The 14609-nt window shown below is 41.7% G+C and overlaps 1 protein-coding gene across 6 annotated transcripts in view; it reads right to left on the minus strand.

Annotated features, from left to right (window-relative positions):
- The window catches only part of celf3a (cugbp, Elav-like family member 3a), a 34157-nt gene that overhangs the window by 16761 nt on the left and 2787 nt on the right, over positions 1–14609 (minus strand). For all 6 annotated transcript variants that reach the window (XR_014890557.1, XR_014890556.1, XR_014890555.1 and 3 more), the window contains exon 3: positions 14336–14418. Coding sequence is in view for 2 of the 6 variants with exons in the window: in XM_085263398.1 (XP_085119524.1) it covers positions 14336–14418 (83 nt within the window). In the remaining 4 variants the exon portion in view is untranslated. The remainder of the gene's footprint in view (positions 1–14335; positions 14419–14609) is intronic.

The following is a 14609-nucleotide window of genomic DNA, read 5'->3' on the forward strand; positions in this document are numbered from 1 at the left end:
ACGTAGTCGGTTTAAATGCAGGTCAGGGCTAATCAACAAAAAGAAAAACGCATTCATTTTAACATGGCAAAAAGAATATAAGCATGGAAATAACTGGCACAAATTGGAGTTTTAATGTGGCAAATGTGCCCCTTGCTGTTATGTAAATGACAAAAGATGATATTCATGTTTGTGTGCTTTATATAACCATTTATGTAAATGCAATTATAACTGTAGTACACATTTGTGCTTGTTTAGATGTTTGCAAATGTGGTCTGTACTCCAGTCGTTTATATTTACACACCAATTTCTCTCCTTTCCTTTTATTGGGCCAACTCGACTCCAACAGGCCACAGCTGACACCGATATGTGTGATATTACATTTGCAGTGTCATACAGTCTCTCTTTCTCGCCCCACCTCCTCTCTCCGAGTCTCTCTCTCAGAATCAGCTCTAATCCTGCCGTCTATCGTTCCCTCTCCCCCTATCACACAAAACCAGGAAAAGCACACACCCACGCGGGATTGGGGAAGTGATAAGATTAAGAACACTCGCCAGCTAATCTGGATTAAAGGAGCACGCAGCATCAGAATAGAGAGAGATTCTGAGCCTGACAGAGGCAGAGACGGATGTCGAGAGGGAGGAATATCAAACAAAAACGCGAAAGAAAAAGCAGGGAACACGCACACACTTTACATTAAGTGACCTTTTTCGCTATTCATAAAAGGCCGCTTCGCCGTCCTCTTCCTGGCTATCCGACTATTCAACCTCCAGACGAAACAGCAGCTTGTCCTTCAAATGTATCAAGCATGAAAAGGACCATTGAAAGAAAGCAAGCAAAATAATGTACAAGGGAGAGCAAAAAGGGAAGAAGAGCGGGATTGGGTTTGATTTGGGAGGGGGGGGGGGGGGGGCATATGGAAGAGAGGAGTCAGGTGGGGGATGTGCATGCGAAGAGAGGAAGGGTGATGAGTCGAGGTGAGAGCAACAGAGTGACACTCTGTTAACTTTGGCTTAATGAAGGTCTTAATTATGGAGCTGGTGACATTTCAGCCAGTCGCTGATCCTGTGTCACTGATTGATCCACTGTGATCAGTCACCAGGAGACACTATTGATTGGTGTCACGAGGACCCGCATGAACAAACATCTGTGCTGAACCACGAGCTGAAATATCCCCAGCACCTGCTATACAAGGCCCCCGTGTCTTCTCATTCAGAGCAGTCTAATCGAGTGTACCAATTAATAGGATGATGGAGTAGATGGAGGGGAAGGCTCAAAAAACCATCTTCCAATCAGCTAAACAAATGGAGGTCTTGCTCTGGCTGGCAGTGAATAATAATTTTTTAGTTTAAATTTTTTACAATATGCTAAAGAGAAGATATCATCATTCCAACCGAGTCTGCATGCTAAAATTCATGTACTCCGGGTGAAGCTCGACAAATATACCTCACAGTACGTTATCGGCACAGTTTCTTGTTTATACCAGCCAGTTATCAGGCAGGAGAGAGTGCAACAACAGCCTGTGCAAAATAAGTATTACCTTATTTACCACTGTTTTTCTTCGCTGTTGTTGCCCATGCTGTGATTTAATCTGTATTCTTGCTTTATTCTTCACACATACACCTTTCTAAAGAACGCACCATGCTATTAATGGATCTGTACTGTTTTAGTGTGAACTGCCCAGTTACTGAGATATCAGCTTTGGCCTGGTTATTATAAGAATCCACAAACCTTATTGTCAGCAGTTTTATGTTGGAAGCATTTTCTTTTTACTGTCTACATTCACTACATTACAGCCGTAAACTTCATAAAAAGACAAGCATAGCTTTTGTGATGCCACTGTTTGTTTGTTTTTTCAAAAAATCCCTGCTTCAACGTTCTTTTAGACTTTAATAGAGACAAAAATCAAAGTCATGATGATCATCTTGTGTTCAGTAAACAATGAAACTAATGTCTGAGACTATAAACTCATCAGGAAAGCATTTACTGAGTTCATTAATGCACACATCCTGTCAGATGCTAGTATGCTAGCGTGAGCCTCTCAATGTGTCAGTAGTCATCCGTTAGCAGTGGCTATAGCTTGTCAGACTGAGAGAACATCAATGTGTTTGTGCATGTGCATATGGAAAAACTTGTGAAGGAAGGAAAACTGATGGTGGACCAACATGCTAAACAAGGTGCTGCTGCTTGTTTTGTTTTGACTGATCTGAGATCCATCTACATCTACAAGCTTCTGTGATTCTCACTATTATCATCATTATCTTAACATATAACCACCCAAGCCAGTATGTGCAATGTAAGAAACTCCTAATAACTCCTTTGACATGTATTTAAGGAAAATCTTGATGCTGGACAGGGGATGTCAAATCCTGAACAGGTGCAGGCTCCACCAGGATTTTCAGATTAGCATATATAAGAAAATGTTGTTTGACCAGACCAAAGTTTAACCAGCTGTTCTACCAAAACTCCACCTTATTTTTTTTTATTCATAATTTTAATACCCTTGTAGATACTGACAGTCACTCAGTGTCTGAGCTATCAGTTATTGCACGCCACTCAATCATAGCAGGAAGGATTCTTCCACACATTGATACAGACATCTATAGATAGATAACTAAAAATAGAAGCTATTTTGGGGTTAGCTCTCTCTTAAAGCACCTTAAGTCAATGCTATGAATTAATGGCATTAAATTAAGTGGCAAGTTTGATTGACATGTTTGAATGATGCTTATAAAAAGCCGCATGGCCCATATTTCACTGTGGGAAGACAAATAGTGAAGGCCGTGGTGGTGGTGGTGATAAGGAGAAGCACAGCAGATGGCTCAGGAGATTGGAATTAGAATATACAAGAGGAAAAACAGTGAGAAGTGGAGGCCATCAAGGCTGTGCCACTTCAGATCTGCACAGCAACCGGCTGCCGGTCTGATAAAGACCATGCTCACATGGCCATCGTCATGACAACCCCAGAGATGAGAACCCCCACATCAGGTAAACAAGGTTGCCCTGAACAACCTGCAAAAGAGACGGGTGGAAAACAAATGAGGAGGACAAAGGGTGCTTCTAGGTCAAGAGATAGAGGGATTAGATGTGCAGTGGAGGAAGGGAGAAGACGAGCAGGGGGAGGAAAGATGAAAGAATAAAAAAAAGAAAAAAGAAAAAGGGATGGTAGCGGCTTCGTTCGTGCCTGTTGAATGTTGGCGCTGCCTCGAGAGCAGATGCAGAAGCAGGGAGAAAAATATCTCCGTCTAAACCTCAACCACTAACACACACTTTACAGTAATTTGCTCTCTCCCCTCCTCCTCCTGTTGCTCCCCTCCCCTCCCCTTTCTCTCTTAGGCTTGTTTACAAAAACGGTCCCATACTGTGCACAGACAACACGCATTCAAACCTGCCTGATCAACAGCCCATTTCACCACTGTGTGTTTTTGCTATTGGATTTTTCTTGCTCCCCCTGCGCTCCATGTCCAAACACGCCATGCAGATATTATATATACAGTCATCCAAACAATGCTCCGTCGGCTCCTGACGGTCACAGTGACGCGAGCGCACATCTACACATACTTAATCTTTTCTTTCTGTGATGCCGCGGGGGATTTCACGAGCATTATGAAATATTAAATCCACAGATTATCCAATCAAATAACAGCTCGACCCCTTCGCCATAATGCATGACCCCCCCCCTCTCCATGCCATCAAAGTTCATACACTGCAACAACAAGCCCAGAGAATCTATATCGTCAAACTGATTTAACAATTTGGACTAAATCTGCCAATGTATATTCAGCATCATGATTGCATTTAGGAGTATCTACATTTAATAGCTTTAACCCATTAAAAGAAATAGGTAATACAGACATTGCAAGGGCAGAGAATTTAGCTGGGACTGGAGGGACGTGTCCCCAGCAGTGATTTGGGTAATTTATTTTAAATATTGTGGCGAGCAGAGACGCACTATGATAGACATCAGCGAGACTGATTGAATTTCCCTTTTCAGCTACTTATTTTATTATTTTGGGGGCATTTTGATTTTATTACAAAATGACAAAAGAGAGAACAGAGAAATGTGCTCAGGAAGCAGCTCTCTCTTTGATCTTTAACAAAGCACAGAGCATCACACTGAATCTAAGTGGTCTCATCCCAGGGCATCAAATACTGCCGTGCTGTCAGATGGTGCTGGAGTCACATAGATATGCACAAGGTATGCTTTGGGATCAATCCCATGACGCACTGACGGCTATAATGGATGCCAAGCATCTCTGCATCCAGAAGTTTGTTACCCTGGAGACTACCTTTGCTTCAGATTTTGTGTTTTTAACTAGATTTAACTTCTTTTTAAAACTCACCAATTAGTTTTGATTTCTCTCGCTTTTTACTTTCACTTTTACTCTGTGATTAAATATCGATAAGAAAAGAAAATCCTTGGTTATGTTTAGAATGAGGTTGGTATTTAGGTTAAATATGTCCTTTCACACCATTAACCCTGCAATTGGAAACAAGAGGCTTACCCAATGTGTTTAAATGTGATGCCAGGCTGTAATGTACAAGCTGGGAGCACCAAAGCCAAAGGCTACAAAGTGAGTATCTTGACAAGATGTATTTAAAGTCTTGGACATGAAAACAAGCTGACTGAACACACCTACACTATATGGAAAACAGAATTAGAGCACAACAGCTAATTTTTTCATTTAGATGTTTTCAGTCCCATGACCACAGGTGTGGTCAAGCACATAGCAACGCAGTCGGCTTTTTCGAACATTTGTAAAATAATGTGAGCATGATGCTGTAATAGGATGCCACCATAGCAACAAGTCAGTTTGTGAAATTTCTTCCGTTCTAGATATTCCATAAATGGTATTATTGGCAAGTGAAAGTAACAAAAGTCACAACAACTCGGCCACAAAGTTGCAGACCATGTAAATTACAGAGCTTGGTCGCTGGATGTTGAGGTGCACAGTGCGTAAAAGTCACCAACTACTGAGCGCCAAACCTCCGCTGGCATTAACATCAGCACCAAATCTATGTGCCAGAAGCTTCATGGCATGGGCTTCCATGGTGCTCCTGTGAGTGTAATGCATAGGTGCGTTTGTCCATAGTGTATCTGTCCTAGAACAGGGATTATCATCAGCACAGCACTCAGAGTCACAGTGCCCCACATAAAATAAAAAATGCTAAAATAAAAATGTTTAGAGCTATGCAGTCTTATTAATAAGGTTTTATTTATCCAGGGAAGGCTAACTATACATGAAAAAAAATTGTCAGACCAAAATCGCAGCTGTTAGTTTAAAAAAAAAAACAGAAGTGCTTGTTTATCATTGCATATTTTACTTTCTGACTAATGTGCTTAAACACAATCTATGCAAATCAAGTTTACTTAACTCTCTTCCAAGCAAATGGAGACATTTTAAGCACAAGGATATTTCTCAGACTTTGCACAACAGTCCTTGTGCTTAAAATGTCTCCATTCCCTTGGAAGGATGTTAAGCACAAACAGATTCACAACCTTAATAAAACACACAAGGCTCACCTGTTGTAAATACAAGACTGAATAAATGGCTTTTATTCTCTAAAAGGGCTCAAACTAAGTAGCCTGGTGTATTTAGGTGTATTTAACACCCTCCGCAATCTTTTATTTAACAGTGTACAGATTGAGGAGTGGCCATCGCCACCGTGGAAATGCATTTTCATGTGCTACAGCAAGGCAAATGTGTTTTAGATAGAGTAAAGCATACTGATGATGACATTTTTCTCGCCTTACTATTATGACCTGCAGAGCTGATGATAATCTGTCTATATAGTAGGCTGCTACTGCTGTGTGAGTGGTGGGGAGGGGGCCACATTTCTGCTGCCTGTTTTCTCTCCAATTTCAATACATTCTGCTTGTACGCCCGAAAAAGCTGCCACTCTGAATGGTAAATATATCAGCGGAGACCGTCACCCCGCTCTTTCAAGAACATTTACAACAGGGAGGCAGAGCTGGAGGGGAAGAGGAAGGGGGAGGAAGAGGGAGGGGAGGTGTAGCTGGGTGGGGCGGGAGGGGGGGGGGCACAAAGACAATTTTCCATCTTCGCCTCCCCTCCGCTCCATCACACAGCGCTGGTCATTGCATCGTGCTGGTCGCCTAGCAACCTGGCATCCCTCGTCCCAGCCGTCTCCAGGCAACCAGACCTGCGACCGTAATCAACCTGCCACCTCCCACCTCCCCGCACCGCCTCCTCCTCCTCTCCCCCCGTCTCTGTTCCCTCTCCTGTCTCTGCTGCTTTTTGCTCCCTCGGTTCTCCATCCACCTCCTCTCTATCGTTGCAAATGCACTTACGCTGAGACGCACTTGTGAATTCACCCCGTGGGGAGAAGAAGAAACACAGGTGGAAATTGGTATATTAACAGGCATAAAAAAAATAAAAAAAATAAATAAATACATAAATAAAATAAAGGAACAGAAAAGGGAGATTGCAGATGATCACACAAAGAGTTGGAACAAAGCGGCACACAAAAGCAGAGATGCACAAGTGCGCTCCGTTAGCGTTTGCACATGTGGATGCACACACAGATGCGCACACACATGGGCAGGCAGCCACATAAAGCGGAGAGAAAACTCAACCTTCTCCTGAATTCAGTCAAACACAAAGAGACTGACAGCACTTGTGCAGTTCGATAATATTTAAACAATGTCCCAGTCTTCAGTGTCAAAGCCGCTTCCCGGTGTTGTCTCCGGCTCTTACAGGGTTCACCAGTCTGTCCGGCGCTGACAGTGTCTCGAAGCTGACATTCAGCCGTTTAGCCAGACAGACAACAAAAATCCTTCAAAGTGAAGAAACCGAATATCAAAGAGTAAATTCCTAACAATACTCGAGTTGACTCTCAATTGTTTTGTCTGTTCTGACTGTTAAATATTCATGTCAAGTGTTGTTTGACTCGAATCAGTGGAGCAGAGGGGGAGAAAGAACTGAATCACAGGCAGATTTCTGTGTGTGTGTGTGTGTGTGTGTGTGTGTGTGTGTGTGAGAGAGAGAAAGAGTACAGATAGAGTCCATGTCCTACTTTTTTCCCTTTTTTTTTTTTAACTTTAACTGGCACGAGTTACACATTTTAACTCCACTACAGTCCATGCATGCTCATTAGATAACCAGTCCTGCACCAAAGTTCAAAGAGCCTAATGAGTTTTGTGGCAACAGCCCTTCTCTGCTTTTGTGTGTGTGTTCGTCTAGCAAACACACACTCCCCAACCCCCCCAAAAAACACACAATTCCTCAGTAACAGATGTCTGTATTTAAGCTGATAAACACACTGCCTCAACGCACCTCCAGCCTTCACCACCCTTACACCACCCACTGTTCATTATGTCAAACTTTCATTCAATCCTTCCTCCCCTCCCCCTACCCTCTATTATTTCTCCCTCCCCGCTCCAACTTCATTTATCCAATTTCTCTCTAATTCACACCCATTTACCACCTCCATAAATCCGATCTGCATTCATCATTACAGTCGCCCCAGAGTGACGTACAGAGGACGAGCCCTTTTTTCCCCCCTCTGTTGTTGTCACTCTGCGCCGCCTGTCCTGCCCAGCCGTGCATTTATATGCATGCATATGTAAATGAATCGACGCGTGAATGCACACTTAACTCCAGATAGATTCATCAAGTGAACGCACTCGCTCCGAGGCGCGCTAATTGCTATCATCATCAGCATCATCCCCACAACTCGCTGGCATCAAGATATAGGTTGCATGTGGAGGCGCCGATTTATCTCCGTATTGTCAGTGGAATAAAAGAGTTATCATGTTCACATCACGGGAGCATGTTTAAGCCTTTAGACTTTCTGTTTTTGTCATTTTTTTTTTTAAATGCACATGAAAATGCCAATTTCTGATAAAGTGAAGCTGAAGGGTGGAGGCTGAGCAAGTGTACAAAGCTAACAGGTATACAAGAGATTGTTAACATAACCCTGCAACCCACCATAGCTCGTGTGCATCTACAGTAGGAAGTTTGCTCAAAGATTAAGGGCACAAATTACAGCACTGCGCACTAAAACTTCCTATCTCATATCCTGTGTAAAAAGCCGGAGCTATATTTAGTACGTGCATTTTTTTCAGACTATTGATAAAACCCTTCTGTCTGCTCCGTCTGACTCCTTATGTCTGAGTAAATGTCAAGCTTAGTCAGATGTTCCACCACAAAGAGGGCTCTTTCCTCTCATACGTGCAGCTTAAACGCAAAGAAGGCCTCGCAGCGCAGATTTCCCTCTCATACACGCGGCTGATAGTGAATGAAGAAACCCGAGGAGAGCTCATAATAAACCCTGCAACTTCCCTCCATCCATCCATCCCTATCTTTGGATGTGTACTCCCCCAGGAAACACGTGCACACGAAAGCAAACAGACAGTTATGCACACTCGGGCACACAAAAGCACACCCTTCATTAAACCGTGTAGGTGTGAACACCTGCCCTCCCTTCCCCCAGCTGCACATGCAAATTCACTCCAAGTACACACACGGCTGCTCCCCCCACCCCAAACTTGGGCACAGGCTCTCTATTAGATTTAGATGTTATTCATTTTAGATATTAGATTTAAAATGAACAGCGAGGCATTGTTGCAGATATTACTTTAAGGAAGCATTAAACAGCTTCGTGACTATCCAAATGAATATGATTCTCATTAAATGAAGGAAAAGCTTGACATTTTGCCTTCTTGTTGAGAAAAATCACCACGGCTGTCATATCTATGCAGCATTTATAAACTAGATTTTGAAGCTTGTTAGCTTAGCTTGTTAATCCGGCTGTTGAAACAAGATGATGTGATATTCAGAGGCACTGATCGATGCATTTTATTCCCTTTGGAAAGAGATAGATGAAAAGAGCTAAGCTAACTGTTTTTATGCACAATTTCAAACTAACGAGGTTGTTTTTTTCTTTATACAGCACACAGCAGGAAGTAGTCCCCCGTACTCCAAACATGTTTGTACTTCCTGGACAAAACATGCTGGAGGAGAACATTAAAAGATGCCAATGAAGAAGTGCCTTAAACTTGTATTCCATGTGACTGCCATCAGAAGGCGAGATCTGTGGTTGCAAAATGACTTTCTGTCCTATAGAAGTTTTGCACGTGACGTCATGCACACATTACCTAAGAGCTATCTGCCATATTGGATGTGATACAACCACCAATGGTTAATTGGGTGACTTCCTAGAAATTGCTTGCTGTTGCTAGGTAAAACTGGTTGCAAAGATGGTGCTGCGGCAAAAACCCTCCTTGCGATAGTTTTGGTTGTTTGCAAATTGCCACTGTTGATTGTACTTTTGATGGAAATTGCCAACTTGTCTGCAAACACTCACCATGTACTAGCAGAGCGGGCAGAAAACGTTTTTTAAAAAAGGCACCACGCGAAAAAGAAAGAACCTCAAGCTACAGAGTAAAAGTTGTAAAAATAAAAAGACAAGTTTATTTTGAAGGCAAACAATTTACGTTTTCTGTTTTTGCCACACTTCTCACAGTTTTACAACTACTTGGTGAGTAGTTGGAGAGTGTTTGCAGACAACTGGGCATCTTCCATGCAAAGTACAAGCAACTGCAGCAATCTACTACCAACTGGAGCAATTGCAAAGAGGTTTTTGGTGCAGCATCCCCAGATTCACCTCATGACTGGTAGGAACCTCCAGCAAACAGTTAGAGAAAACACATTTTCCCTTGTCAACAACTCAGTGAATGCAGGGGATCAACCAGTGGTTGCAGTTTTAGCAACTGATTTCTCAGCGATTGCCATCAATCAGCTACCACTCCCCAACCGGTCGAGGAATGCTACATTTTCCCTAATGACCGGTGGTAACCAGAAGTTTGCAGAGCAGTCTCTTGGCCTGTGTGATTCTACATTTTCACATATTCAAAAGCTATCACATGATCACTGCAAAACCTCGCAGAAATCTTGACCTCTGCAAAGACTTTCATTGTGAGATTTTGGGCTTAATAGTCACTCATATTTAATAAAAAAAATGTAATATTGTAAATCTTGGCCATACTATGTTTAAAAAGTAAGAATTATCCATGGTACACATACTGTTTCTCGGTCAGACCTTCCCATCTTGGTGGCATCAATTTTTTAAAAAAATTTTTATTGTGTTTTTTTTCATTAGTTTTTTTTAAACCAGACAAAGTCACAGCATCAGTGAAAAGGCTTTTCTTGAGGTACCAAAAAAGGACTTCAGCTAAGCTACGTTAGCCTGCTGCCTGCCTGCAGGTTAATATTTACTGGACAGAAATGAGAGCAGTATTGATCGTCACATTCCTCTTGACAAGAAGACAAATACATCCCAATATGTCAAAATGAATTTTCCTTTAATCTATTGATTATTTTCCTGATTAATCACGCTCTTTACAGCCCATTGTGACATTAACATTATTTTTGTTTTAGACAAAAAGTGGCAAACATATTCAGTTTACTACCACAGAGGCCCAAAAAAACCTGAATCTTTGCTGTTTTTGCCAAAAAAGACATAAAAAAATTAATGCATCGTGAAAATGGTGCTGATTCATTTTCAACTATTTTGATTATTTCAGTTAATTTCAGCTCGACTGACCTTATTTGACATTATTGAGATCTAAGTTCAGTTTTGGAGGCTGCTTTACAAGATGGCTATGATTAATGTGGCATAATGTGGACGTTATTATCTCAGAGTGCCTCACAACAGCTGACCAGACCAGACAAATAGCCTGAGACAGTGCAGAGATAAAGCGATAAGAACAGAGGGGACAAGAGTACAAGATGTCCAAACAGGACAGAATGAGTGCAGCTCAGGAAGCAAATCTTCTTTCTCAAACCTCCATTTTCACACTCTGAGTGAATCTGCTGTTTTTTTCATTTATTTATTTTTTACTCGTGCCCTTTTCCCCCCTCCTCCATTCTCTCGCTTTCTTTCCTCGCTTTCAGATGAATGTGCTTTTGACACTCTTCTTCCACCTCACACTTAGAGACGGACTCTCTCACCTGAAATTAAACACGAGGCCAGGTGCCACTCTGATACAACCATCTGTTCGGCCCTGTTCTTTCTCTCCCCTTTTTCCCTTCTCATTGTTAGCAATGAGAGAGGAAAAAATAGTGCAGAGGGAAAAAAGGGCTGTAAGACTGACCCTTTCTTCTCAGAGAGGAAAAATGCATTTTCTTAAAATAAAAAGCAGTCCTGACTGTTAATGAGATCTTTCAGCTTTCTGTACATTCAGGTGTGCTTTCATTTAAGCTCTCAGTCCTATAATTGCTATCATGTTTTTCCTTTTGTATCACCCTGGCCATGAGATGCCAAAGTTAATTATTCTTTGGCAGTGCAGGTGCAATTAGATGACAATTACACCACAGCTGGTGGCAGGGGTGGGAAGCAGATCTTGTCCGTGTGGGCGTGTATGGAGCTAATAAGATGGTTTTCCTCTCGCTCTCTTTTTTTTCCATGGCAAGGAGGGGGAGGGCAGGGAAGGACTGGGAAAACACTTGAGGGTTTAGCTTGTTCCACACGGCTTAGAGGTAAGAGGTTGTGAGGAAAAAGAGCTGCTAGAGTAGCAGAAGGGGGGGGGCTTTATCATGGAGCATTGGGCCCTGCTGATCAGCCTGTGAGAGGTCAGGAAGGTCACGCTACTGTCACACTAACAACAGGATCTCTTTTGTTGCCACGTTAATACCATCCTGCCCCTTCAAACTGTCCCTGTCTGCCATTACAATGATACCCTACTGCTATAGTATTTTCTCCCCCGATAGAAAATGAATGCTTTAAATAATCAAACAGGCATTTATATTTTAAGAACAAAAAATGTGGTTTGAGCTCATAAAAATCTGCTTTTGGATTTCATCTCCTTCTTTTGTAATTTAGACGTAACAAAGACAGCATTTGACCTGTACCCTTAATGATGAGTTCTGACACCTCAGTATATATAAATAAAAATGTGGTTTAACAACCATTAGAATAGTTTCCCTGTTTTTTCAAGGGTAGCTGCACAGGCAGAGACCACCCTTGCAAATGTCTGATCCACACCCAGTCGTTTTGTTCTATTTGCAGTCCTGAAATATAACCGAAATTACTCAGAAAAAGAGCTTCAAGGGATACTCCTATAACCTTTCAAGGGATAAAGACTTAAAGGTTCTCAGCTTCGCAGCAGAAGAAAACACTTATCAGTAATACCTGCTGTTGTTTATAAAAGACTCCTCCATGAGTCAAAAACCCTGCTGATTTAGTCCTCAGTTCTGTCCTGAAGTTGGTCATGTTCATTATACACACCTGGCTTTTTCTTTTGGGTGTTAGCGGGTAAGCTAACATCAGCTAACTCGCTAACGTGTTTGATTTACTAGCTAACCTCGGCTTACATCCTTGCTAACGGTGTTATGCAGAAGGTTAAATAGCAAAATATTTCACATCAGTTTAAATTTTTCATCTTTACGTGAATTGTGGCGTCTTTATTGTTGTCTGTTTGAGTTGCCAATTTGTCGATGTTAGTGATTTATTCACTAAAGCTTTAGGTTAACTTTTGCTAGTATCTAAATACTAGCCTCAATCTTACATGATAGAACCCTGAGCACTTGACACAGAGGTAAGACACTTTAGAGTGAACATCTTTTACATTTTTATACAAATTATTTTTTTAAATATTTTTTTGTATTTAGATTATTCAGCAGGAATAAATATACAGTAAATAAACTGTACCAGATATAGCTAAAACTTACATTTCTTTACATTTTAATTCAATGTTGTACTGGATTTGATGCCATTACCAGTCATTAGACAATCCCTGACTGGTTGGTAAGTAATCAATAGAGGATGCGGGGTAGTAAAAACCCCTACTTGCAATTGTTTTGGACAAGCATACTGCTGCAGTCGCTTGTAGTTTATACGAAAGGCTACGACTTTGTACCAAACGCTTGCTTGAAAAAATGCAACACGGTGAAAGTTGTACCTCAGTGCTGCTCAGTCAACACATTCACTTTGAATGCAAACAGTCTCAGCTATGGATTGTGTTGCACTTTTCAGTTTTACTATCTTGTCCAAAGCAGTTGGTAAGTGAGTGCAGATAAGTCAGCATCTCCCACTGCAAGCTACAGCAATATGCACGTAACCAAACATATCACAGCACTGTATACCTCTTTGCGACAGATTTCAGTGGTTACCAAATGGTTGCCAACCAGTCTCTAAGTCTGTGTGACAGGGGCTTATTCACTAATGGTCACATGACTGCAAAATCTGAATAGTTCCTAGTCAGATGCCAGTTAAAAAAAAACTGTCGAGCATCAGTTTACAGGGCTATTACCAAGCGAGGGATTCTATAAAGGTTAAAAGGTTTAAAAGTTAACCAAGTAACACACTGAAAAAAACTGTACAACCAACCACATATAAAACTGGATAACTATTTATAAAAAAAATTCTAAACAGTCTTTATTTCTGTTTACCAACACGTCATGGATGGATTACTTTTTGTCTGTCAACTACTGGTTTAATAGATGATCTATTAATAGTTACTGTCTATCCTCTACTTAGAGTCTCTAAGCTTGTCATATTTTGACGTTTCTAGGCTAAAAAAAATGTATCAATTATGAAAAAATCTTTAGCTGCAGAGTTACACTTTTCACCTGCTTCTTCTCTTTTCCCTCAAAAACTACAGTCATGAGCTGCCATTCAGAAGAGGGGGGGAAAAAAGAAGTGAATGATGTAGATTTCAACAAAAATAACCAAAAGGAAACAGCGGTGAAGCTGTCTTAGTAAAAGAGGAAGCAGCGGTAAGTCTGGGAGCACACTCTGTCTCAGTAATTCCTTGCCTTGTCGCCTTGTCTCCCATATAGTTGGTTATTATAGAGACGCGGCTGTCATGTCATATTTAGCTCTGGAAATGTCATTTGGCAGCACACCTGCTGCCTGGCTATGCTAATAAAGCTAGGTTTAACTTTGATTAGAATTCAGTGAGAGAGATGGATCGAGAGGAGGGGGAGATGGAGAGAGAGAGAGAGAGAGAGAGCGAGTAAGAAAGACAGAGACACGGAAAGGAAGAGAAACATCAAAGAGAATAAGAGCTGGCAAAGTCACTCCAGCAGTGAGCCTCATAGCTGTCTCTTCCGACCCATGACATGTAGCAAGATGACTCATGCCTTAACTGGATGGATATGTCTGGATGCATCACATATGAAACATAAGAGGAGGGGAGGGGCAGCCTCTGACCTTTATTGGTGCAGATTAGCTAAAGGGGGAAATCAACCCTACATGTCAAACTTGGTTAATTTTCCCAGGGTCCTGTGCGGCATGGTCAGATAGCCCGGCATGCCAGTTATTCTGCTTCTTTGATGTAAACACATACACGTACGCCGTCAAAGACTCGAAAAGACAGCCACACACTCACCCCCGGTAGCGTCTTCTGCTCGTGCAGTGCATTCTGGGCTTTCAGGGCAGACTCACGTGCACAGTATGTCAGGAAGGCACATCCTGGAGAAACACAAGGGGCACGAGATCACTCATATAAGTGCATTGATTTTTAATGTCTATATAACGTCAGCTGGCAGCCACCCTATTATAAATATACCATTCGGTCATATGTGTTCTTATTTTATTGAGATTAATAAACACTAAGAACGATTCTGGGTCAACGTGCATTCACATTTTCTAATAAATGTACA

The sequence above is a fragment of the Mchenga conophoros genome, linkage group LG22 (genome assembly GCF_057382185.1).
Source record: "Mchenga conophoros isolate Kocher_MC1m ecotype Shallow Benthic linkage group LG22, M_conophoros_male_GT1.1, whole genome shotgun sequence".
NCBI classification, from domain to species: Eukaryota; Metazoa; Chordata; class Actinopteri; order Cichliformes; family Cichlidae; genus Mchenga; species Mchenga conophoros.